This window comes from Ciconia boyciana, chromosome 7 (assembly GCF_034638445.1).
Source record: "Ciconia boyciana chromosome 7, ASM3463844v1, whole genome shotgun sequence".
Classification (NCBI taxonomy): domain Eukaryota; kingdom Metazoa; phylum Chordata; class Aves; order Ciconiiformes; family Ciconiidae; genus Ciconia; species Ciconia boyciana.
In genome coordinates, this window is record NC_132940.1 from 19,742,117 (window position 1) to 19,769,808 (window position 27,692).

General features: G+C 35.9%; 1 protein-coding gene across 6 annotated transcripts; it reads left to right on the plus strand.

Annotated features, from left to right (window-relative positions):
- Positions 1–32: 32 nt before the first annotated feature.
- CCDC18 (coiled-coil domain containing 18) lies at positions 33–27,488 on the plus strand. 6 transcript variants are annotated; one of them, XM_072866563.1, is made up of 25 exons: positions 33–125; positions 1,316–1,463; positions 1,648–1,804; positions 2,067–2,234; positions 3,174–3,283; positions 4,184–4,312; positions 6,303–6,399; positions 7,185–7,306; positions 8,870–9,179; positions 10,547–10,650; positions 10,760–10,917; positions 11,601–11,821; positions 12,636–12,746; positions 13,940–14,071; positions 14,842–14,976; positions 15,556–15,633; positions 17,117–17,233; positions 18,587–18,754; positions 19,212–19,354; positions 19,823–19,986; positions 20,844–21,057; positions 21,634–21,733; positions 22,832–22,948; positions 23,402–23,545; positions 26,573–27,488. In XM_072866563.1, the coding sequence occupies exons 1-25, from the start codon at positions 68–70 to the stop codon at positions 26,585–26,587; spliced, it is 3,420 nt and encodes a 1,139-aa protein (XP_072722664.1). In that variant the 5' UTR covers positions 33–67; the 3' UTR covers positions 26,588–27,488. The 6 variants fall into 6 exon arrangements, with proteins under 6 accessions (XP_072722664.1, XP_072722668.1, XP_072722663.1 ...); XM_072866564.1 differs by lacking the exon at positions 26,573–27,488 and adding an exon at positions 940–1,159 and having other exon boundaries at positions 49–125; positions 23,402–23,587; XM_072866565.1 differs by lacking the exon at positions 26,573–27,488 and adding an exon at positions 940–1,034 and having other exon boundaries at positions 49–125; positions 23,402–23,587.
- Positions 27,489–27,692: the final 204 nt, after the last annotated feature.

A 27,692-nucleotide genomic window follows, 5' to 3' on the forward strand; every position in this document is an offset into this window, starting at 1 on the left:
GCTCGAGACGCACATCCCCCTCCCAGGTACTGCAGTGGCGGCTGCGCAGCGTGAAGGGGGGCTGCGCATGCGCTGCAAGGGCCTCGCTGGCCTCGTCTCTAATGACCCGCGCTGTTTGAAGTGGGGTAAGGGCCGGGCTCTGGGGACTCTCGTGGGGCGGGAAGCGGGGTGCTCCGAGGCGGCTCCGAGGCGGCTCCGAGGCGGCTCCGAGGCGGCTCCGAGGCGGCTCCGAGGCGGCTCCGAGGCGGCTCCGAGGCGTCGCTGTTACCGACACGAATCTCCTCGGAGCCGAGGGATAGCCCCTTTCCGCCTCTTCCCTCCCCTCGAGGTGGGCGGCTGGCTGGCGGCTTCGGGCCGCTGGAGGGAGAGCACTGAGGCAGGTGAGCGCCCGATGCCGCCAGCTCTCGGCTAGCCTGGGCACCATCGCTCTGGGTTCTCGGGGCGCGGCTCCTCCGCCGCCGGGCGCCCCACAGGAGCGGCCATTGCCGTCGCGAAGCCGCGCCGCCGCGCTGGCGCTGGTCCCCGCTGCGGGGGCGCGCCGCCCGGTGCTTCCCGTCCGCCCGTGGCAGCCGTGGCCGGGGGCGGGCGGAGGTGCGCGAAGGCAGAGGACGGATCGCAGCCGGGCCGGGTGCCGGCCAGCTCCGGCCTACAACGCCGGGCGGCGGAGGGACCCCCGTGCTGCTGGAGAAGGGCGGGCGGCGGCAGCGCCTCGCCCGGGAGCGTTGGTTTCTCTGAATCATTTGACCGTTTCCCATCAAAATATCTCAAGCCCGGTCTGCAAAGACTTATTTGCTGTGGTGAAGGCTGCCCCCCGGCTTAGTAGCTCGCATCCTCTGTGCTGTCAAGTCCTCGCTGCTCTGACTTTTTAAATTTCGCGGGTCGTTGGACAGCGAGGCAAGTTTTGTGTATTCGTTATGTATGCGCTATTACTTTTTTTAGGCACGCTGCCAGTTGCATGGGACTTCTGAAGTAACCGAGATGCGTTGTATAAGAGATTTTTGGCAACTAATATATAGCAGGTTTTTCCAGTTTTCGTAAGTGGCAATCCATGAAGCTTCTCATACTTCATGAATACATACAGAACTCTTTTTCTCAAAGAAGACAATTTGTATAGAGTAATTTTTATTTAGTGAACGTGGGAAGAGGCAGCGTACAAAATGTATGTTTACATTTGGAAATTCAGTATTTCCTTTTTCCTATTTTTTCTCCCTTCCTTTCCTTTGTTTCTATTTGCCTTATTTTGGTATCTTTAAAAATATCTTTGCAAATAGTATTCGCACACATTTTTAAATGTTTTAATGTTAAATTATTTTAGCCGTACGTGTGATACCAATGGAATATAGTATGTGGACTTGGTCTAAAATTGCTGCTGATGAAGACATGCTTGCAAATTTACACTCATTACAGAATCAGCTGAGGAGAACTGAAAAAAACCTACAAACTGTGGAGGAAGAGCTTTCCAGGTATCAGTGTGTTTGGGAATGAGAACAGCCTGTCTCTTGTAGTGTAAATCTGTCTTATTCAGTGTAATGGATTATTGCAAGTAGCTCCTTTTGTGTTTTTCTTTTGAATACTCTTTATGAGCAATTTAAAAACAATGAAGACAAAATGGTATATCAAATTTTTTTTTTTTACCCTCCCTCCTAGCACTAGTACAAGTGAACATTATGGCCACTGCTTTGATGAGGCCGTAGACTTCACTCTGGAGGACCTTGTTCAGCCTAATTGCAACTATCAAGGCTTTTCCAACTGTAAGAAGAATGCTGGTAAAACATCTTGCCAGGATTTTCAGAGAAAATTTGAAGTAAATATTGCACTTTATTACTTATTTTTATTACTCTTGGTTTTTGTTCTTTGCTATGTTTATGAATATTTTTTTGCTTTTAGGGCTTGGAGTTGATACACTCTAGCATTGCGCAATTATATTGATGGAGCAAACTCTCAAACATAGTATGATTTAAATACATTTGTTCTGCAGAGTTTCCACTGATGTATATATATTGCTTACATATGCATATATGTGTGTGTGTGTGTATATATATATATAAAACTTCTTTTATGTCTAGGCTTACTCAGTATCCACAACTTCTGATAAAACTGTGGAAGAAAATGAACGTCTTAAGGAGAAGCTGGATGCCCTTCAGGAGCAAAAAGAATCTTTGGCTTCTCAGAACCACTACCTAAAGAACAGAGTGGAAACAATGAACTTCGAGTTGATGCAGTCAAAAACAAGAGTATGTATCTTCAGTGTATTCATCAAAAAAACTCCTAAACCCAAAAACCACCCCAGTGACCATGACTTTTGAGTCTGTAATTCCAAGCAGAACATGCTATTTTTTTGTCTTGTCTTAATCTATCTAAATTTAATATTTAAACTTTAAGTTTAATATTCTATTTTTTCATAATATTCAGCATTAATCTTGGAACAGAATAGTTTGGAATCTATTTCTCCATGAGAAAAACAACTATATTAATTATGAATTCTATCTATTCATGTTCCGCAGTTTAATCTAAAGCCATTAAGTCACAGAATGAAGAATACATTACGTAAGAAAATAGTTCAATAAGGTATTTAGTACTGTATGTTCATGTGTCTGAGCTACGTTAAGATTAATGTGAATAATAATGACATGGTAGTCATTTGTCTAGGAAATGAAAAATGCTGACCTTTAGGTAGGATTAATACTGCTATTTTGAAAAAGTGAAGGTGAGTTAGAAGGAAATGTTGTATCTAATAAATCATTACAGGTTTTTTCAGGACAACTATGTTCTTGTATTTGGTTTATACGTAACATTAATAAAACATAGCTATGCTTAATGCTTTTTGTGTGAGAAATGTTATCTCCAAGACAGTACAAATAAGTAGATAAACAAAACGTTTGACTGTCTGACATGGAAAGAACAAATAGTGGAATATAAACTTTTGGGGAAAAGCAAGAGACAAGATCAACATGTAAAGAAATCACTCTGCGTATCACACTGGAATGGTGCTAGGGAACTGGAAGGATATTAAATGAGCAGAAAATTGGAGGTCAGTTTGTGTAGATGAACAAACATCTTCTACAGTAAGGTTAAGAGCACTGTGTCATTCAGTAAACAGATTGTTCTTACGTGTCTCGCCTGAAGGTATGTATGCAAGTGTTAATGAAACCCCAAATATGTTTGTATTTCAGATTTCTTATCTTGAATCAACTTTAGATACACGTTTAGGCAGCATTCTGAAGTTAAAAGAACAGATTGTAAACTTGGAAGCAAAAGTTTCAGCTCAAGATAAAATTCTGAGGTAATAAGTGTGCTTTTAAATCAACATTTTATTGTGGTCTGCTTGCCAGTCCAGTCTCTTTTGCAGGATAACATAATTATTGGTACTGTGTGGGTCATGTAATCTGGGGCTTGAAACTTTCATTTTGGAGCCGTATATAGGAGGAGAGAGGTGCTTTATTTTGTACTGATATCTTATATATGGGGAATGTAATTCAGGAAATGGAGAAAAAAATAATAAAGGCTGGTAAAAAAAAAACCATTTGTAACGTACGCTAAACATGAATGTGCCCTTATAACTGACTAGAGTGATTGTATGCTACATGACTGCATATCTTCTGTGGTGAACAAGCATATATATTTTCAAACATGACTGTGCAGTATGTAGTGTAAAGGATTCTTTCTTCATGAATATATTAATCAAGGCAAATAGCCAAATAAAGCTAGTGTAAACAGTGTCCAGAAGCTGTCAGGAAGACGTACCTGGCTGTCAGTTTATCTTACAACCTCATGCTATATAATATTCAATTAATATCTCAATAGTCTGTCTTCACAAAGCAAGTAAAAGTACTTATATTTAACTTATATTTTAGTCTTGTTTCCCACATGTGTATCCTGACCAGTCATACCTATCAGCAGAAAAATGGCGATTTCTATGTTCAGATTTCATGACACAAAGTCAGCTATCTGGGTCCTTGGCAATCAAGACATCTGAGGGCTCTTGATGAGGTTTGGACACCACTCCAGACTGCAGACATAGTCCTGGGGAGTCTGGAGACTACGGGTGTTCCAAACCTGGTTTTGAGAGTTGCAGCGTGTTTGACTAGCGCTTGTCAAGCATCATGTGCAGAAAATAACAACACAAATGTAGTTTCTTTACAAAAAAGTTCCTATCTTTTAATTGTGCTTGTTTATTTGCTAGAGATGCAGAAGATAAACTAGATCAAAGCCGGAAAACAGGAATGGAAAGAGAAAACATGTTGCAAAGATATAAAAGGGACTATAAAAATCTGAAAATGGAGTTAAGTGAACGAAGCAAGCAAGGAAAGAGGTAGCTAAGGAATTTTAATAAATTGAATACAGAATAATAGTGCATAAGTATTTATTTCCATTGGCAGATGTTTACTTTGTGGAAGCAAATTATTTCTCTGCTTTATGAATGTTGTGTGTTGGTTTTTTTTAAATGGGGAAATTCTGCTTGAAGATACTTATTATTTAAATAGGCACTTTTAAAATCTTCAAATTTGCTGGTAGTTGTAGGCTGATATCGTACGCTAGTAACCAGTTTGTCACCTGTTTTTACCCTTCCGAATAGATGTACTGCAGTAGAGAGTTGAAATATGTCCAGAATATATTTTTCCTGAATTATTTTTGACTTTGTCTTGCAAGAACCTACAGCATATGCTCAGTACTCAGTATTCAACAGTACTGAGTGCTGTATTTTTGGGGGTTGGTGTGAGAAAAGTGATAGAAGCACAACTTAATTGAGAGAACATTTTAATGTTATTCTTAATCTTATCTATCTCTATGGTGCTATTGAAAAGGGTGCTGTAATTCCATTCCAATCTCCATTTCCCTTTCCTATTGCTTCCTTTAACCTAGTGGTTGTGTAGCTACTGGGAGGGTTAGGCAATTTCTTTCAACTGTTGGAAGTTACCCTATACAATCCTATCACCTCCAAAATGTAATTTTAAAGAAACAAGAGGAATAAATAAAAAGATTCCTAACTGCCCAGTTCATTTAAGTGCATTATCTGGGCAAAAAATAACTGAAGTAATGACTTAGGAAAGCATTTATTGAGCCTCTTGAATGCAAAACCCTTGTTTGGCTTGTCTATCTACCCATGAAATTACCTCTAACCTTCTTATAGCTAGACAAATGGAAATACTGTGGGGCTCACACTACTGGTGAAGCAATATGTGTTGATTTATGTTCACTGTTCATTCAGAGCATGTGGGGTTGGAACTAGCTGTACTTAGTTACTAGTTGCAAATGTAAATAATTTGATACTTTAGAAAAACTGAGCTTCTGCCAAGTGTTAAAGGCAACATATGTTGTTATAGTTAGTATTAACAATTATTACAGGGGTTTTTTTAATCAGTAATTACAACCACTTACTATTCTTTGGCCAAGCAAACTGAAGTGCTTTAGACTATTTTGTTTGTTATTCTGAAATCCCTTTATCCCCTTCTCTGAATACTTTTGCGATCTCCAAATGGGCAGTGGTCCTCAGACTGAGGAACACCGGCCTGAGGGTAGGCTGTACTTACATGAGGCACTTGCCCCATCCCCATGGTTCCCTTAGCGGAAGAGAAACAAATGTTATTGAGCACCGGTAATTCTTGTGTGCATGTATTGGGTGTCCTGAACAGACTGCATACCTGAGCTGTCCTGAGATTACTGTTCCAAGTTGTTCCCTAGTGAGTAATGATAGGGGAAAGAAAGAAAGGAGCGGGGACGCGGAGTAATAGAGCAAAATAGTAGGCAGTCTGGGTTGCTGCTTTGAACAGTTGCTCACCTGATATCATCCCAGTCTCAGCTTCCTTTACTATTATTGATGCCATCTCTCCAGTATCCCCCAAATAATTTATCCTTTGATCAGTTCCTGTCAGTCTCACCATAATTCCATTACGAGAGCTCCCTTCAGTGTCAAAATCTTTTCTAGTTCCCCTTGAGCAGTTTGAATTTTAAGGAGCACTGCTGTCTTCTGCTTCCTTATGCACACTATTCCAGTCTCTAAAATGGTCTTTTACTGGTAGGGACAGGAGGATGATTTGAATAAAACTCTTTGAAGGGGAATCATAAGTGTTTATTTTTACATTCTTAGTCTTATTGGAATTTTGTTTATATTAATATGCAAAAATGATATTTAAAATTAACTTATGCCTCATTAAACTTTTTTTATCTAGGGCTTGGAAAGTTGGAAGAAGAAAGGAAGTTACCTGGAGCAGTTAATTTAGTAGTTGTTTTTAATAACTGGAGGAGATAGTTACATAATGACTGAAATTTGTAGTTTTTAAAATTGGTATGCTTCTTTGTAGAGCAGAACAGCAAAGAAATGAAGCTTTGTTGAACGCAGAGGAGCTGACAAGAGCTTTCAAAAAATATAAAGAGAAAATAACTGAAAAACTAAAAAAGGTAAGTTTTTTCTTCACTTGTTTTTGCCATGCTATTAGGATTTTCCTTCTTCCAGTAAGCTGGGCGGCAAACAGCAATGGGTTCACCAGTGGGTCAATTGTGGGTCAATTGTTTCTGCTTGTTGGTGGCAAAGTCTTAAGAGAGATGGGACAGGGTAAGCAGCTGTTTGTGGTGATAACTTCAGTTATCCAGTTTTAAAATGTCGTTGCACAGTCTGGATAGCCTGGATCTTTGAGGTATCCTAATACTGCTGCTGTTTCTTCTGTCTCTTGCTTGCCAGCTGGGAATTTTACATTTTAAAAGTATATGATCCTTTTAAAAGTACTCTTTTGACTCCATCTGTATAACCTGTTCAATGAAACATGAGCTAGAGAAGAGCTAAGATGAAAATGACGTCATCTCCTAAAGTTCCAGCGGTCAAAATTGTTAATGCTTCCTGCCTTGTGGGAAGAGAAGATACAGGCCTGAGACCGTTAGCTCTTACAGAGAATTTTTATTTGATTAGACTTCTTTCCTTGTGGAAGGAGATTGCCAACTACAAATATGCCCTAAAATATTAAACCAAAATAACATTATTTTTTTCCCAAATGACAGAAGAAAAGAAAACTTATTTGCCACTTTCCTTTTCTTCACAGCAGTGAGCAATAGAATTATCTACAGGCTTACCAGAAGGGGAAAAAATAAAAAGAAACACCATAGTGTTTATAATATTCTTTTTAAAAAGCCTGTTGGCCATGGAAGCTTAGATTATTGTTGTACAGTAATGAAAAAAATTGCTTTTTAAGGTTAAAGCTGAAGAAGTAGTCTTGGGAAAACATTTAATTAATTGTGAAAAAGAAAAAGAGAAGTTGAATGAAAAGTGTGTCAGCTACAGAAAGGATCTAGACATCCTAGAAGAGCAATTAAGGTAATGCAAAGGCTTTTAAAAATTTCTGTACGGTTATTTGAGAAGAAATTGCATGTTACAACTGTCACTGTGAACGTGCTGCTCAATTTGTGTAGTTCAAACCAAATCAGGACCAGCATCAGTGAACACTTAGGATCAGTATCAGCAATACAACAGACAAACCATAATACTAAACAGGTAAAAAATGTTAGCATACACTTACAAATTTCTAAATTCTCTTCTATAACTAATCCTTATAAGTTCTAATCCCACATGCTGCCACATATTCACAGTAACAAGCAACACCCCACCAAGCCTTCTGGGAGCATAGGTTCCCTTGCTCGCAGACTGCTTCTGTGGGCGATGTGGGTACTCTGGCTTTATGTATACCTGTCCTGCTGCCTGCAATCTTCTAATGTACATGCCAATGAGAAAGCACCCTATGAGTTCACTTACATGGCCAGGTTTGAGTCCCTGCTTGTTGCACACCATATTGTCAGTCCCTAGCTAGAATGAAGGATACTCTTGGCATTCAATGGGGAGGCTGCACTCAGGCCTGAACAGCGGTTGTGATGATGGCTGCAACTTCTGGGAGTGTCAAACCAGGTTTTGACTGCTATTCTGTTCCTACTCCAAGGTCCTTTCCCAGTGTTACAAATTTTTATATGTTTCTTTTCAAGCTGAAAAGAAACCCCCTTTGTTTCAGAAGTCTTTTGGTAATTCCCTCACTACTTTAATGACTTCACTACTAACCATCAGCTGGTTGTCTTTAGTGTTATTAGGTTTGGACAAACACATCAGACAGTTGGGTATCCCATTCACACGCGCTGTCCACACCCACTTTCTTGTCTTAACAATTGTTCTTTAGGTTATTTTGGCAAGGGTGGGCAGTGTGTGAGCACCCTTACACTAGCTTGAGCCTGTTTAATAGCTCTCTGCTGCTGCTGGGTATCCTTCGTCTAGACTGCTCTCTTTTCTCTGCTAACTTGCACTGTGTTTGGCACTCATTAGGACCTTTGCCGAGCTAATTCAGTTTGCTAAATCAACAGGTACTTAAAGTGAATAATTTGTGATGGGCTAAAAACACAATTTGCTCACTGTACAGTCAGATATGAGGGGAGAGAAGAAATAAGACCCCTCCCTCCTCTTGTTAGCAGCAGAATGTTCGACTAGCTCAGTCTTAGTACGTTATCTTCATCCCCATTGTCATTTTAGGTGTAGTTATATGGTTATTTTGTCTTGTTCTTAAATTTCCTTGGCTTCAGTACAGTTAAAGCCACCTTGATCTGTTACCTACCAGTGATGCTCCTGATAGTGCTTAAAGCTTAATGAAGTTGCTTAAGTTTATTCTCTCCTTTTGTTTGCTGATAGCAGTTTGCATCTTGGTCCTTAGGAACAGTGAAAGCTTAGTAAAGCAGTGAAAAATTTTCTGTCCTTTGTGTAGAGCTAATTCTAGATTTTTGAGAGGGAGGACACTAGTAAAACATAGTTACGGTGTGTTCTTCTAGTACTTTTAATAACAAAAATCCTAGTCTACTTCTCTGTGTTGAGCTATACCTTTTAAATGGATATACTTTTTTTTAGGCAATTAAAGGAAGAGAATCATAGCACAAAAGAAGAAGCTAAGACTCTAGAGGCAAAGAACACTGAAATGGTATCAATGCTGACTTGGTCTGATCAGAAGATCATTGAGCTTGAGAGTGAACTTAGTGAAAAAGAAATAGTACTTAGAGAGAAAAATGCTCTAATAAGTGAAAACGCAGAGCTGAGAGCACTTACAGCACAGCAACATAACCGCTTGAAATTATGCCATCAAGAAATTGAGGATTCAAGGGGAGAGCTCAACGTACTAGAAACCATTATTTCCCAGTTGTCTCTAAGTACATCTGAAGAGGTACAGTAACTGATTCATCCTTACAAAGTGTATTATGTGTCTTAAGCAATTCTAACTTGACATTGCATGGAGATCTTGTGAAGTTCTTGAGAAATAATCTGAGTAAAATATCTTTGGTTTTCAAGATGCATGGATGAAATGTTTTCTTAATTTAAATATTTTACTTTTGTCTTCTTATTCAAGAATGAGGAATAGGTGCTTTGGAATCGATTTATCAGCAAGCATTTTAAAGTTACACCTTTCCATTCCTCTGTTCTATGTATTGATTCTTCAGGTGTAGGTATATTCTCTAAAACATGATGATGTCCTATTATATGACACTGAGGTTCTTCTCAGTAGAACACTATGACACTTCCCATATGGCAGACACATTGTCACACAGCCAGAGTCAATGTGTCAGCCTCAGCAATGGAGAAATTAGAGCAGGAGAGATGTTTGTAGGAACATTTTTTTTCTGGGAAAGAGAAGGCACACTTTCCCTGACTGCAAATGAACTTTTCTTTTACCAGGATGAACCCTGGCTTATGAGCCTGAAGCTTGTACTTGTGAAGTTTATCACTAAACTGAGTGATTGGAAAAGTCATGTAAAAAACCCAAAGTTGTGAACTGACTGAGGTTACTGGAGGAACTGTTTTGAAAGTCAGGAAGGGCTAGAGAGACATATGAGGTCAGGAGTACAGATTGCATCAGATATCTTTATTTTTGAAGTATAAATGCGAGTAGCTGTAATGAAAACAAAATCAACAGTATGCTTTCTGTACAATTTTGGAATTGCCAAAGTGACCTCTGCTGAAGAGAATATAGTAATTTTGTATAAAAAGGATGTTTTGTGCTGTTGTGACCATAGACATTTATTTGGAAGAGCCTTAAAAATTGTTTTAGGGCCCTTTTGGAAAATACATTTACATTTTTTGGAAAAATTCAGGATTATTCTAGTAATTTAATGGACTATTCAGACGCCTTCTGTAACTTGAGGAAAAAATGGTATTAAATGCAGTCATCAAAATCTGAAAGGAAGCATGATGTGAGAATTTCAAGACGTGGAATTACTGATAGTATCTCCATTTACTTAATTTTTCACAGCAAAAATGTTCATGCTTCAGTACCTGTACAAAGATATCTAAAGGAATGGTCTCAGTTTCAGAGGGCCTTAACACCCTTAATTTCTACTAATGTGAGACAAACCTGCAGTGCTCTGCAAGCACTTACTTAAGAGAATAACTTTAAAGATCAAGTTATCCAAACCTTTAACATCCTGGCATATGTGTCTTAAAATTTATATGCTAGTATAACACATGAATTAATCATGCTGTGCAGCAATAAAAAGTCAATTTTTGCATTGATCTTGGTTTTCCCTTAACTTCTAGTTTAAATGGCACCACTTGAAACACCAGCTATCCAGTTCCTCAACCAAAGAAGTGTTCTCTGAATCTTGTTGTGAATCAAGTAAACCTTTGATTGCAGACCTAAGGTATAACTTTCTGGTTTCTGAACTATGGCAAGAATAGGCAGATAATAAGGTGGTATTGGAACTAGCATGTAGAAGAAATGTTAAATAATTATCTCCTCCTTTATAATAGCATTAAACCAGCAATGAAAGAAGCAGAAATTCAAAAGCCTCATGCAAACTTAACTATCTGTAATGGAGCTGAGCATCTTTCTAATAATAATGGACAAGAAAATAGTAGGTTGTGTGGCCTGGAAACAGAGCCTGTCAAATTGATCAGAAGTCAAGGAGGTAAGCTTTCCAAAATCGCTGTGCAGTTCTGTCTAATTAATCCACAGAACAGGAGTTTTTTGGTGGGGTTTAAATAGTTTTTATAGCTCTTTTAAAAAATATATCTCTGTGAGCTAACAGGTATGGTTTGGTTGAACAGGGAGCATTTTGCCACCTTGGAATTCTGGAAATTGTCATGTTCTCCAGGCACAATATTCTTCTTCCTTTTGCTAGTTAAGTTACTTGTTCAGCAATATCCAAGTTATGAGTTGTGTTGAAATAGAACCATGTATTTTTTCCTTTATGCAGGTTATGCTAAGGTCTCTTTGATTTTCTTTGGTTCTTTTCTCTGTATCCTGCTGTTGCAGAACTTCTGCAATCAATTCTGTGATTACTATTAGGACTGCTCTATGAAATGACATCAGGGCACTTATATAATGATTCTGTCTTCCATTTTTTTGTTTGTGGGGTTTTTTGTTTGTTTGGGGTTTTTTTGTTTGTTTTCCTGAGTCACAGCTTTCAGTTACATTAGGGGGAAAAAAAGGGAAAAAATAAAGAGTCTTGTGTCTGAATACTATGTGTGTTAGTTCAACATGCTGCTATTAAATTATATTTCTCCTGTCTTTGGTTTGTATGATTACTTGCTGGAGTGCTGGTTTGTATGTTCTTTTATAAATTAATATTAAATTTTTTTTTCTACTTAGAGATGAGAAAATGTCAACAGTTGGAACTTATCAGCAAGCAATTTGAAAAGGAGAGGCGAAGATTCCAGAAAGAGATAGAAGAGTTGTGCACTAAACTGACAAAAGCAGATGATGAGAATTCTTCTTTGAAGACCAGCATGGCTCAGAGAGCCAGTCAGTTTCAAATCATACAGGAAGACTTATTGAAGAAGGCTTCAAAAGCTAGTAACTTAGAGAGAGAAGTAAGTTTTTAGCAGCACTGAAAAAAATATGTCACTTCTTGTTTAGTTCAGTAATCAAAGATAGCTAAGACAATAGTTATGGAAAAACAGCAATTGCCATATTAATTTTAAAATCTGGCTTATTTAAGAAAAATTGGAAATAAACCTTTGAGCAAGCAGAAAAACTTTAAGATAGCAGCCTTAATTTGTTAGTTGTCAGAAATCTTATTTTAAAGCTGATGTAGTTGGTGGGCTTTACTACTACTATTTTGATCTGTCACGTGGAAAATATGCAGAGTCTTGTTGCTTTGGTATGGTTGAATTAACGTGTAATCTTAAGAAATAGATGTTGAAGTAACAGTTGTATCTTTCATCATTAAATGTTAGTACAGTTGCCAGAGATTAACATCATTACCAGAGAGTCACAAAAGAAAGAAATTAAGCTTCAGGTAGCTCTTCTCTGGTTGAATAAGTTAAAATGCTAATATTTACATTCTGGTGCTAATGTGTTTTTAGAAGTGCAGCATAATGGGATTTGCAGTATTTCCTAATAATGGCCATAAATGTTATAAATCTGTAATAGCTAATTCACTCATATGGCACTGATAGTTATCCTGAATTGGACAAATTTGAGGTAAATTGTCCTGAATTCTTCTCTGTAAGTAATAAAGTTTAATAGATCATACAAAAAAACCCAAACAAATATATAATACATTAAAAATACTAGGAAATAGTAGTAGCTAAAATAGAATTCGTGGTAAGAAAGTATATACAAATACATGAATAAACCCGAAACAGCTGTCCTCATGCTGTTTTGTGCCATGTTTAATTTCAGGTAACAAAGAAATCTTCTCAACTTTCTGCACTTGAGAAACAGTTGGAAGAAAAGACTATTGCTTATTCCGCTGCTGCAGCAAGGAATACTGAGTTGGAACAGGAACTTATGGTAAAATGTTCTCAGTGCGAAACTACATTTATGTAAAATGACATAAATGGAGATTAAAGTTTAAGTTAAACCAGTATTATTCCATGTATTCAAAATGGATAGACTTTCAGATCTGCTAAACGATCCCTGCAGTTTTTAGACAGTGCAGTTTTTAAAAACTGAATACTCTTGCTTCAAATAAAACACCCCTTTTTTCCTGCTTTTGAACATGGTAATTTATTAACGGACATGTTACTCTTTCCTTGTGATGATATGTGCAATGAAAATCTGGTCCTATTGAAATTAATTGTAGCATTGCCATTTGTTTCAGTGAGATAAGAATTTTATCATCACTACGAAAAATTTCTTTTTGTCTTTGTCAGAATTGAGATTTTCCATCCTTTGAGCTCATTCTCTAAATCTCTTTTTAATCCCCACTTAGTAAAATTACCTCCCCCCCAACAGAAAAAAACTACTCCTAAAATAGCATATACATGATTGGTTTGGTGTATAGGATGAATAGGTTAGGATGCACTGTGTTGGCACTGGTCTCTATTTCTTTTTCTGAAGTTCTCAAGCAGTATTCTGTATGAAATTATTGGGGTAAGAGGTAATAGAGGTGGATTTCGAATGTTAACTGGGCCGTTGGACAAATCATTTCACTTCTCTATTTCTTTTTGTTGTTGTTCTTAAACTGTGTATTTTTAAGAAATACATGTAGACCTGTGAATAAAAAAGTCTTCTAAATGGTAATAAGTGAAGGTGATATAACACTTGGAGCACTGTAAATTCCAATCTGGGTATTGTTATACAAATTTTTTTGATTTGGTAAGGGGTCTAAGGTTGCTAGAAAAGGAAGATATTTACATGGTCCCTTTCAAATGGAAACCTGTATTTTAAAGATTCCATCTACCCATGTGAACATAGAATTTCTTCTTGTCTTTGTCAGAAGTGCCTTTCTCCACTTGCTATAATCTGTGCCAGTAGTCCACCTTGGCAGACACCTTGTCTTTGTGTAGTGGCTGCATTTAGTGGCATTCTATACCGATATTATAGGTGTGACATCCTTTGAGATGAAACATGCTGTGTATAACTTCAGTATTTTCTGTGTTGTTCTCTTATGAAATCTAGGAACTCTATCATCAAATAAAACACTATTTAATATCACAGGTAAGTATTTTTATTAAGTCCTTTTTGTTGTTGCTGTTTCCCAGGGAAAAAACAGACGCATTCATGAGTTGGAAACAACTATCAGCGAAGAATGTGAGCAAATAACTTCTGCTTTTGAAAAAGCAAAGTTGGTTCACCTTGAGCAGCACAAAGAGATGGAGAAACAGATTGAACTAGTAAGACCTTCCTTGTGTGCTAGTATGTATGAATGATACTTGGTAACTTTTTTCCTGCATTAATTTCTTTGTCTTTTTAGTAATTCTGAGGCAGATGTTCAATTAAAAAGTTATATTATCATCTCCTGACATTTCCTGGTTTTAGTTCACTTCCATCTAACACTACACAGTCTCATGATTTCCCTCTGAGTTCTTCATATCGTCTTTTCTGCTCAACTGAAGAGAAATAGGGACTTAGGAAGAATACTGTTCTTTGCTCCAAACACCTAGCACAAAAAAAAATATAGCTTTTTTGCCTACTGGGGTTAAAGCATGACAGCTTTGAGCAATATTTTCTTGTTTGCTGAACCTTTGCCAGCCTGAGCCTTATGAGCATCTGTGTTCAGGGAGAACTGTCAGTAGGGTTTTTCATTCTTTAGAGAAGAATTCTGTTGCTTCATGTGATTAGAAATATAACTGTGGCTATTTCTAGCCGTTAAAGAAGCTTGTAATCTTTTACTAAAGAACGTATGCATGTTTTACCATCTTGGGTGATGACGGGCAATTACGCTCTGCCTGTCCTCATTCTCTTGATTCTCTTGTTGTTTTAAAATATTAAGGGTTTGGGATTTCTTGATATTTTTAATACTGTGCAATACTGCTGATGGCAGCAATGTATTTATTTTTCATTCTTAAAATGGTGGGTGTATAGAACTGAATGACATATTTAGACGCACAAATTCTCTGAAAAAGCTTATTAAAATAATAAACCATGAATTACTTATGGACAGCTTCAGACACAGCTAGAGAAGAAACATCAACAATTCACTGAACAAGAGAAAATAATATCTATTTTGCAACAAGATGTTATACATAAACAGCATCACATTGAATCATTGGATGGGCTGCTGATAGAAAGCAGAGAGGTAAGGTTGGCTCTTGGCTTTCTTTAAAAGCAAATCAAACAAGTGACTAATAATGATGAAAAGCATATACATGAACACATGGAAAAATTGGAGAAAGTTGAAGATACTTATGTTTTTGCTTCTTAATTCTGTTGAGTAATTGACTGAATCTAGTGTAGTCCCTAGCTGCTACTACTATAAATTGTACAAACTTTAATGACCTTTCATTATTTTCTGTCTCAGCATTCTGTTTATGCCTCTGGTTTGCCCCTTGAGATTCTCGCTCTAATCAAAGGAAAGAGATCTGGATAAAGAACAATTGCATCTATTCTGCACTAGGTGGAAAACCAAGAATGTTCTATTATGGCAATGTTTTATTCCTTTTAATAATTGCTGCTGCTGCAGAATATGAAGGGACACCTATCAGGAACCAAATTCACTTCAAAGTATGATGTACACAAGTACAGTATACAAGCAATTGTATATTTTTAAATACTGATCTGTTTTTTTCCTGGTTCTTAGTATGAGGTTTTTATTAGTTGAACTACTACTACTGTATTTACATTATGTTCTCTTGAATAAAAATATGTGTACAAACAGGAAATAGAAAATCAAAATGTCAAGAAAGATCAAGGATTGAAGATGCTGAAAAGTCAGTTAACAGAAGAAACAATCAAAGTTAGTAAGCTCTTTGTAATTTTCAATTAATAGTTTTAAACTTTGCAGTAATGGTGTATTTCCTTTTATCCTCTATAACAAACTATATAAAGGCTGCTTTATAGAAATTTGTCTCACATAAATATTTCAGAAGGCATTAACCTGAAGTCTGTCCTTTTAATTAAAAAAAAAAGTATGGTGAAACCTGCAATAAGAGATTATGCAATACATAATTGCTTTAAAAAATTGCTGTAGTTACAAATAGGGCAGATTTGTGCTTGTTGTACTCTTAAAGTAAAACGTTGTCTAACAAAGATACTGTTACGTAGGTTTTTGCTCTAGATACAACATATATATTAGACATATGTGATGTTATAATATTGATCATGTTTTTAGCCATCTATACCTCTTCCTAGTGTTTGCCTGATAAATATTTTCCATGCAACACTTGCAACAATATTTTAATAAAACATTACCATGTGGGGATTTACCACAGTCAGGTTTCAAACAGTATTACATCTTTAGGATATCACTAGGAGAAGATAAAGGGGACTTAGCTGGTAGCATGCTTTTTCTGAACTTCTATTGGAGCAGTTGTCTATTCAAGTGGCTTTGCAGTATTTGGGATGTTTTCCAGAGATTTAAAATTAGGACCCATGATCACTTCTCTTCAAAAAGCTCTTGAATCAGGTGGGGAGAGAGGTATAAAATCCAATATGGTTTAGAACATTGGTAGCACTGAAAGCAGTAGCCAATGTGCAGCTAAATTCAGTACAATTCTCATTGATGAGAAAAGTCGTTTTAGCATTGAAACCAAACAGTTAAGAAAAGTTTAATTTCTATGGCTTAAGACCTCTGGGGGTTTGCTCATTATAATTTTTATCTGTTTGAGGTTATAAGATATTTGTTAGAGATTACTCAAATCCAAATTAATAGTAAAATGGTAAAATAGATTACCAGTGTTGACATTGCTACAAGCTTTTCCTTTCCTTTTTGGTAGAACACAGGCACTGTCTCTCAGTGCAGAAAGGAAAAAAAAATGCTGGTTAGTAGCTTTCTGAGAGGAATTGTATTAAGATCTGAATACTATTTTTGAAAAAGACTTGTCACAACTTACATATGATGATCATTCCAAATTTATTTATACAATTCTATATGTAACATTAATATGTAATAAACCATGGTGGATTAATGATTTACTATTGGGCATATGTTTGCTTTTAAATTCTAGCTGTTGACAAACACTGGAATATCTTGTCATAACTGATAGTCTCATCTGATTTAAACACAGTCTAAAGTATTGTAATTTAATTTCACAAATAATTTTAATTTCCAAATATTATTTTGGTTTTTAAGTTTATCATAGTCTTCCATGCCTGTTTTAATACTCTTTAGATAAAAATGTAGCTTTTCAGACATTTTACACAACGTTTTTAACACTTTTTTAGACTAGTTAATAAAAGCCATACCATGCAATTTTAAGTAATCTGTTATGTTCAACTAGGTGAGAGAACTTGAGTCAGCACTAGACATATGTAAGGAAGAAGTTGCACTGTATTTGAGTCAGTCACAAGAAAACAAGGAGATATTTGAAAATCAGCTCAAAAAAAAGTCTGAAGAGGTAACAGCTTGTTTTAACAACTCTTCTGTATTGCAGAGAACAATTGTTATGAATGATTTAATCTAAAAGTTTGTGAAATAAGAAACAAAACATTTGCAGCAGGAACTGTGAATAGGAAGTAAGCTGGGAAGACTAAACATTTTATGAGGGCAAAGGGGAAAACCATAACTAAGAAACACTGGAAAAGCTTAGGGACAAGAAGTACCAAGATAAATGAATTGTTGAGAGAAGTAACAAAATCAGAATTAAGTGAAAGAAAGCATTATCTTGGAAAAAAATGAAGATAGCACTATTGCAATATAAACTTAGGTGCACATAATTGATTTGTGTTTCAACTGTCTTAATAGGGAAGAAGTCTTGGGTACACAAAAATTTTTACTTCACGCCCCTGAGTTTTGTCATACTTTCCACTACTACATGAAAGCAAGAAAGAATAAAGTTTACATATTATTAGTATGAATTTTTATTTGTGGGGATGACTAGCCACATGAATTATCATAGTAGGCTGTTCACGTCAATGCTGCCCTACCTGTTGAGAGAGGCTTTAGTCAACCAGAGATTACTAGACCCTGTTACAGGAGTAACTGGATAGAAATCTATTGTCTGTGTTACACATAAGCCTGTGATATTTACTGCTGCTTTCTAAGCCCTAAAATCTGTTGTTCTTATACTGCATGTGAAGAGATGCTGTGTGAAATTCAAGGGTAGCAAGTGAGGTTTTGTAATGGTGACCAATGTTTTCCTAAGTAATTAACTGAGAGTGTCACTACTTCCACTTTGGGGTGAGCAGTTAGTGGGTTTTTTGTTTGTTTTTTTTAAAAGAGCCTTTCCTTTTTTTTTCCAGAAAATTCTTGGCATTCATCACTGAGAAATCAGACCATTCAACATGTGACAAGTTAGGCACTCAGAATTCCTGTTTTTTATTGGAATGACTGTTGTCATAGAGGCAGGAAGAAATAAAGGGAAGGACTGAGAACAAAATCTCAAGGGGAAAACAAGGACTTTCTGAGAAATAAAGTGAGAAGAGTGACAGAAAGAAAAGTGGTTCAGCAATTTAGAAATGAAAGATCCTTGTTATCTATGTTTTTAAAATATTGACCAGTTTAGGTATATTTAGAAAGCAAAAAGTAAAAAACTGGGGCTGACAAGTTACTTTCCTCACTTTATAAAGCACAACTCAGTGATGAATTATGAGATGTATTATGTACTGTTGAAACTAATGCAATGAAATTCAGAGCCAGAAGTTTTATTGAATTATAGGCGTGATTCTGTGCTCATTAAGAATGAAGAGAATAGCTGATGCAAGTGCAAATAAAAATGTTTTATTGTAATGGAAAATAAATGTGTTTTCAGGTTCATTATTTACAGAAAGAAATAAAACTGAAAGATCAGAATATTCAGGACACAAGTGAACAAAATATTCTCCTACAACAAACTTTGCATCATCAGCAGCAAATGTTACAGCAAGAAACTATTAGAAATGGGGAGCTGGAAGATAATCAAATTAAACTTGAAAAACAGGTACAGTATGGAGAGAAGTGTCTACATAAAGACAGATAATTAAATGCGTTTATATATATGTTTTTGTAATACCTTTAAAATATGAAATTTTTTGTAGTTATTATTTTAGATATATCTAAAATAAAGAGTTTAGTGGTTTGTTTTGTCTTAAACTAGGTTCTGTGCTATTAGAAACTCTAGCTAGCATTAGAGTGGCTAAGTACTTGGAAAATCAAACCCTAGACTGCAGTTAAGGAGAGGTGTATTGAAATTCAGAAAGTTGAATCTTGTTATATTTACTGGAATCTATTTGTCTTTTGAATGTGACTGCAAAGTTCTAGTCTTAAATTTTATATAAATTTTAGACTATAAATAAATCTGTTGTGCTAAAACTCACTATGCGAGTTGCAAGACAAGGATGTGTATTTCTTTATGTAATTTAAAAGTACCAACACTTTTTAAATACCATTTTAAATAGGTATCCAATTTGGAACAAGAGCTTCAGAAGCAAAAAGATTATGCAGAAGATGAGTTGAGAAAGGTAGAGGAGAAACTTCGCCTAGCTGCTCAGGAAGCAGATTTAAACAGACAGAAGGTGGATGAACTTAATAGTACAATCAGGTAGGTTTAGAATAACTGAGAGGTATATTCTTCAGATAGACATATCAAAAAGAGTGCTGTCTGAAATGGTATTCAGCTATGTAATCATACAATTCAGTCTCCCTATGAGCATAGACTGGAAATCAGAAGGGAAGTGTCTAACTAGCAGAGGCATGAGTTTCTGGAACAGTCTTCCAATGGAATTAATGCGTGTCCTGGCAACCTATTTAGCCTTAAGATGGCACTTCATAATGCAATTCAATTCATAAATATGTCAAGTTGCTTGTAATTCTAGGTAGTAGATTCTAGGAGAGCTTCATAGTCTTAAAGAATACAGTTTTGATTGCGAGAAAAGCCTACTTAATATGACTTTTTAAATTCCTATTTTATTCAGAAATGCTTGTCTTCTTAGAGCATCTAAGGACATACATATGTCACTTTTTTTGTTATTACAAGGTTCATTTTGTTCTGGTTGTGTCTTCTATTTAGACAAATTAAATTGGAGATGGATCAGTGCAAGAATGAACTTACTGGTATGGAAAAAGAAGTAGTGCAATTAAAACGAGATGGTGAAGACAAAGCAATGCAGATAAATCAGTTGGGTATTACTTTGGAAGAAGCACGATCAGAGCTCAATGAAAAGGCAAATGAGGGTAACTTTGCTATTTTGTTTCTCAGGCTTCCTTTCATCATGCTATTTCTCTGTATGTATTAGATTAGACATTTTTCCTTTTTCCCCTGTTTTATAATGAAGTACATGAGAGTAAAAATATGATCATTTTGATGGAGGGGTCACTCTTCTTTTTTTATTTTTATTTTTTTATTTTAATGTGTTGGTAATTCCATAGGTTTTGAAAGAAAGAAAGGGAAAAAAACCCCACAACCTACCTCCCAACTCAAAAAACCCACAAACTTTTTTTTAACATACCTTTGCAAATTCTCACTTCTGTGGGATGTACCTTTACCCCAGGTGAGCTCAATAAGTAGTTTTCCCTGTAAATTGGTAATGCAGATTCTTAATGTGGTAATCAAACACATAGATTTAATAAAGGCATATGCTATTCACAAAAATTCAGCTTTTTAAAACAAACAGAAACCCCCACAAGACAGTCTATGGAAATAACAAATTTCCAACCCCTCCTCCTCCATTTAATTTTACCATTCTTTTAAACTGGAGGCTTACTAGCAATTCTGCTTGCATTTTCTATAGCACTACATAATCAGTACTATGTTGTCTCTGTACTTTCTCCTTGGCCAAATGTTTTTAGATACATCCTCATATTTCAAGTCAGTTATAGATTATGAAATGAATAAAAACAGCAAAGACTTAGGTGCCATGAAAAGGTTGCTGTATAACCTCAGGAGTCACTGTTTTTCTAGATTTTTCCTAAAAATAGTGATACTGAAAATTGATTATGACCACAAGTGCTAGTAGGCAGTCGTGTTGCATAAAGACCCCAACTTACTGATGATTAAACATTTTGTTTTGTGTTGTGTGTGTGTAAAATAGTGAATGATTTAGAAGATAAGCTGCTTCAAAGTGAGACTTGCCGCAGGGAAGCCTTACAGAAAACAGTAGAACTAGAATCTGCATTACAGAATGCTCGTGGAGAATTAAAAATCACTTTAACACAGCTTCAGGAATTGCAAGATGCATTACAGAATGCACAGTCCTCTCTGGAGGAGAAGCATGTTGCTATCATGAATCTAACAACTGAGCTCAGGTAAGCTGGTATCTTTTCCATCATGAAAACTTAGTTGTGTTAGTTTTTCCTTAGGAATAGCAAGTAGTTTGGATGGTCTTTTTTAATCTTCTTAGCAGCTCTCTATAATTTTAGGTGGCTTATGTCTGTAAGATAACCTGATACAGAGGCTCCTCAGCTCACTTTTAATTTCTAAAAGTGGCGCTGAGTTCTTTTTTGGGAATTCTGTTTTAAAATCTGCTAAAATTATTTTCTGAATCCCAAAGTTGTGAAATAATTGTAAGAGGAATTACTTTCCTTTATAGTGAAATTGTCCAGTTTCCTTTCTGACTATAAATTAACGATACTTTCTTCTGTACTATTCTTTTTTATCAACATGTCCTGATAAACGGTTAAATAACATGAATAATGAAGTTATTGGGAAATATCCACCTGGAATGTAGTTAACAGAATTATTCCATTTGGGTTTGTTTCTTTGCAATCAATTAGTTGATTCATGTTTTTTAAGTAAGTAATAGATCTCATGATTTTCAAGCTGGATGCTTGAAGCTAAGCAACTGAATGCGCATTAAGCAATTCATCATATGAGAATTTCAGGTATTGCAAGGGAGAAATTGAAGACAAAAACCAAGAACTCATTGACATGGACCAAGCATTGAAAGAAAGGAATTGGGAACTGAAACAAAGAGCAGCTCAGGTCAGATCACTTTAAGTATGTTACTGACAATTAATCCTGCTATGTAGTAGATACCTAGTGGACTTTTTATAAGTTTTAATTGCCTTCACGCATTGTTCCAAACTGTACTGTTAATGTAGCCACCGTGTCAACCTCAAAACCCAGCTGTATGTTACTGAAGCCTTATGGTACCAGGAAAATCAGGTTGTGCACCCCTAAGTGACCACAGACTACTGTTTTGATAGAACACAAGCCTCATGCAAATCTGTCCCATAATTCTTCCTTAGTGATAAACTTATAGGACAACTGTTGTCTTGATGCTTGATAAAATAAGGAAAGATCTGCACTGAACTGTGCTTGGAGATGATAGATTCCTTTCCTTGTTTGCACCGGAGCATATTTGATTAGCTCTAAAGCAGCCTCTAAATATGAAACAGTATCTTTGTTGTGAATAAATTTCTGTAGCTCACTTGAAATATTTTCAGTCTTTTGGTCTGGCTTCAGGATTTGATACCCATCATGGAAGAACTATTCTTCTGTCATTTATAATTAGCCTTCTAATAGCTACTTCCTGCAGGAGTTACCAGCCTTTGTATCCAAGAATATTTGAGGTACAGAGAGAAGGCAGGGTGGGGATTTAAAAAAAAAAAAAAAAAAAAAAAAATCTGTTCAAGGAACTGACACTGTAAGGAGGCCAGACCTTCCAATATACTCTTGCCACAGTACCCTGTGAGCTGCTCTGGGAATTCATCAAAGCAACAGGATTTTTTTTGCTTTGGCAAAGTTTGGCACTTTCTTACAAGATGGATTATTATACTAAGCTACTCATTACATTCCATTTAAAATGAGAACTAGGTTTGTATTCTGTGTATTTGAGGTCCAAACATATTCAGTTATGAACTTTTTCCCAATTTTCCCCTTTTCTCTTTGTGTTTGGCCCTAATTTTTTAAATGAGATGGCTAGGGTGCATTTTTATATTGCTTGCTTGAGAGAATATTCTTGAGACCAGAAAGGATTAGTTTCATGCCTTTTGCTGTCATGTTTTGTAATATTGCTTCTTAAAATATGCATACTGGTTCAAAATAAAATATTTCCTTTTCTTCCTTTTTTACCTCTAGATTACACAGTTGGATATGAGAGTTCATGAACATAGGGGAGAAATGGAACAACAAATAATTCGATTAGAGTGCAATTTAGAGAAGTCAGAGTTAGAAATTAAGGAATGCAATAAACAGGTAATTCTTGCTTAAATTAAAAACCCAGTTTCCCTAACAAAGGGCAGCTAATTCAATGAAAAAGTCTGGTCCTAGGACACAATAGCTGGCCAGTTTTAATCTAGAAGAGTAAAACTGGTTCCTTATTGTAGGGAGAGAGAAGGGAGTACCTTAATGTACCAGCAAAAATATTTTGTTTGTCAATTAAAACTAAAAATTTTGCAGGGAAATACCAGTATAAAGATGAAAATTTTTTTTTACTTGATATGTTATAGCTTGCAAACTGCTTTTTTATTAAAGGAAGATGTTGACAAAATAAAAATAAAATTAAAAATTGACAAAGGAATCCAAAGTCAGAGGTAATACTGACGGTATTTGTGAGTTTTGTTTGGAGTGTTGTTTGTTTGTTTTTTTTTTAAATTGTCCTGATTTCAATAAAACATCTGTTCTGATTTAACTGCATTTTCTGTTCAGATTGAGAGCTTAGAGAAGAAACTCCAGCATTCTAAAGATGAGCTTCGTGAAAAAGAGTTTAAATTGCTCCAGAGAGATCAAGAAATTAATCAGCTGAAGAAAAAAATTGAAAGAAAACAACAGAGCCTAGAAGCTCTTGAAAAGGTAAAATGTTCCTTAGATACACATCAAATTATCGATTTTTAATGCCATTACCATAACTGCCTAGAAGGAACGATACGGTGTCTCTAAGTGTCATTACTTCTCCCCAGGTAATTGTATTGTATATCCTGGTGTTTGCTGAATCTTAATCCCCTGAAGTTAAACCAGTTTAATGATTTAAAAATTACAAATTTAATGGCATGCTCTTAATTGTCTGCTTTGTGGAGAAATTTGAATATTGATTATCTTCAGTAACCTGATGTTCTGGCTATGGACATGGTCTTCCTTGAAATGAAATGAAACAATACGCTGTATGATTAGGTATCTATCTTGTGAAAATAATTGCATCAAAAGAGCACTGAGATCTAGCATGCTTATAGGAACATGAAGAGAGAATAATGGCATAGTGAATGCGAGCATACAGATAGAATAGAGAAGATCGCTAATGTTACTTTATGAATGATACAAATCTTTGGTTTGGGGCATGAGTCAGTCACTACAAGTACAAATGTAATCTGAGATAAACAGGCTTTATCTGCAGAAATAAGTTCATTAAAAGATGCTTGCCAGCTAGAGGTAAATACCAAAACTGAAATGGCTCCTGCCATTTTGATTATGCTGCATTTGTGTATTATTTCTTTCCCTCAGATAAGATACTGGAGAAATCTTCTTTCTGTGTAGTCACCAAAGGCATTTGATCTGTATTCTAGATCATGGGGGCTTGGCTACGTTGCAGCTGAATGTGAAGGTTCTTTCACTGCAAATTAAAGCAATGTCAGCTCTTCCATCTTGATTTCTGTTAAAGGTTATTTGTGACAGTTGAAAACAGGACAGTGCCTGCTGTTACCCTTCGCACATATCATTAACATATTTCCAACTTTTCCTAAGACTTTGGGGATGATTCTGAAGGAAAGGATTTCCTAGCTAGCACCTGTACAGCTGCTGACTAGACCCTTACTTTCCAGACAAATTGCCTTGTTGTTATTTACCATGTAGGGGGAGGCCCAACAATGATATAAGAAAGACTTTGAAAATAGATCTACTCCAGTCATGTTCCTTTAGAGACTTGGGATTGGAAATGAAATTTCAAGTTTATTTTCATCACAGTTAAGTAGATAAAACACTGGATTTTGGAAGCATTCTGCATAAAATATGAAATACATTGCAGAGGGATTCTGGCTCCACTTAGAATATGATAGGATATGTTTGCTTCTTTGTTTAAAAACTGTGTATTTGAACATGATGTAAGAAAAGACTTTCTCCATTAGTAACACATTGCAGACTGACTGACCAATCTTCCACAGGAACTTTTTGTGTTAGCCCCAAAAATTCAATTACCTAATCTATCTGGGGAAAAGGGTTAGAGTGAGAGAGTGTGAGAGAGACTGGGGGGGGGGAAGAGTTTTTTTTTTGCCTGGGGGTATAATCTGTCGCATTCTTTTTCCCCTTAATATGCTACCTTCCTTGCTTATTACAAGAAATATATTAGTTCAAGGAAGGAATTGTTAGCTAGGGTTGATTTCTGTCCTGGTCCACTCTGCCCTTTTGGGACTCATGAAACAACCAGGTCACAGATTTTTCAGTTGAATCGGTCTTTGTTCTTACTCTACTTTAATCTGCAGTGAATATCTTCTAACAATACAGCACTCTGCTACCCTTAGAAGTTGTAAGTATTCCAAATAAAGGAACTGGAAACATCTTACTCAACATTCAGAATGTCTTTTTCATTTTTCTGGGAAATTGAAGTAATTTCCTTTCTTTAAAACAAAACAAAAAAACCCCAAAAAAACAAAACAAACCCCCAGATTTTACTTATAGCAAATTAATCTTTTGTGGTTCCGTACTGAAATGAGAAATAAAATTGTGTTGAAAATGGTAAGCCAACTAAGAAAAAATTAGTGCTTACAAAGACTGACTTTAAAAAAAGAGTAACTTTTACGTTTTTGTAAAAGTATACATAGTAAAAAAAAAAATTAGAAGTTATTGTAATAAACTTTCGTTCATTAGCTGTAAGCTTATGCGCTACTTAGATGTCTGTGTACTCTATTTATAGCATTCCTCATAAAGAATAAGTATCTATCTAAACATGAATAGATACAACATAATCACTTTTATATTTATGATTAACAAGAGCCATAGTATTATGTGATGTTATGAAATATTAGTGGCTGATATGGCCTCTGTTTTGCCACAGTACTGGCTAACGTAAACATAGCTGCTGTGGATCACATACTAGAGAGACCATTTTGTCGATCACCTAGTTCTCCTGTTTGGTTCTTTCTATAAATAAATTGTCAAATAACTAGGTCCAGCATGTAAGCCTGTTTTTTAAAGGGAGGGGAAAAAAAAAGCTAAACCTCTAGAAATTAAGAAAAAAACCCAAAACCCCAACACCAAACATACTGTGTTTGGCTGCATTTATTTCTGTATACTGTAGAAAATCCAGAATACTTACATTAATGTTGATAAGATTTTCCTCACTTTGTATTGGTAGAAATCATAGGCTTTTTTCCTCTTGATACTTGATACTGCTGATAGGGTTTTTACAAACACTTTCTGAGTTGTTAGAAACTTAAGTTGTTAGGAACTTAAACACAATAATGCAGTTCAACGTGAAACCTTAAGCCTTACACAGAGGAGTTATTCCAAAAGACAGTGTTCCTTTAAACTGTACAAAATTTTCACAGGGATTTGTATACAAAGATTTCTTCTCAAAATATTCTGCATAATATTTTCCTACTTACCTGCTAGAACTTAACATACGCTGAAAAATTTTTAAATTATGCTAATTTTGAAAGCAAATGCAACTTCAATTACAAGAACAGTGAACAAAAATGCATTAATAACTTCAGTCTATGGGGCAGAATTTGAGAAAGAAGCCATGGACTTGAGACCTGCAGCTAGTTTTCTTGAATTTGTAAGATAAATCTTAATAATGAAGAGTAACATCTTGGTACAAATGGATTTAGATATGGAAAATTGAGTGCAGAAGTTTAAAGGAAGGTTCTGATCACAGATATTTTGTTTCAGGGGCAAGAATTGTGAAGGAAGGAATGTTGCCCATTGGACAAGCAGCAACCCAGGAATGCTGTTGCTGGCAAGAAAACCGTGCATTCAAAGAGGAAATTTTAACATTGTATTTGTAAATAATGAATGTGGTTATTTGTACTAATGGAAATGACAACCTTTTTATTTTTCCAACTGTTTTTGAGATTATTACCTTGATATAATAACATCTTAATTTATTTCTCAAAAAATAAATTTATTTTTTAAGTATTTTCAGTTGCAGGAATTAATTTCAGCTGTCCTTTTTTCCCAAGGATTTTAAACTGTGTACTTGTGTTTTTCACATGTAACTTCTAATTAAGAGCACAATGGTATTACCTTCTTAACAGTTTTTTGTTTGGGAATATTTTCTCTCTTTTTTGTTTGTTTGTTTGGTTTTTTTGTACACATACAACGTTGCAGACTCAATATCTTATTAAAATTGACCTGCTTGTAAGAAGTTTTAGGACACTGATTTGATCATAGACACTGGCAAAACCTGCTTGCTTTACTCCAAGCAGTGCCTTTCAGATGCAAAGGGGTGTGGGACAGGGCCATAAAGCTTGAACTTCCCCCCCTGCCCCAAAACCAAAATCCATGCAAAAATTACTGTTGATTAAAATGGCATCATAACTATGCATTCTGAAACATATTTATTTCCAGTTTTCCATAAGTACTACACAATTTAGCTAGTACAAATGGCTAGTGGCCCCAGTTTCTAATACTTTTATATTTACATAAGCATCAGAAACTGCAAATAGGGTTATAAGAGGCCTAAATCTGAGTCTGATTTAATGCAAACATGATTTATGTGCATTAAGACATGTGATTCATACTTCTGAAAATTGAGTTAATGAAGTTATTTGACATAAAGCAGAGGAACAGAATTGAATGTATTGCAATTAAAGATTAGGCTTAAGTTAAGTGTTTTGTGTATTAAAAGTGTATCTCAGCCAACAAACCTATCTGTTGTATTTCAGCAACTCTGCAGGTGGAAGTGTGCTAAACTCCTTTCACTATTTATGCAAACATGTTCCACAAAGGCAACCATTCTACTTTAAGTGGTTATACAAAATCAGGCACACTTTTTGCTACCGTTCACAAG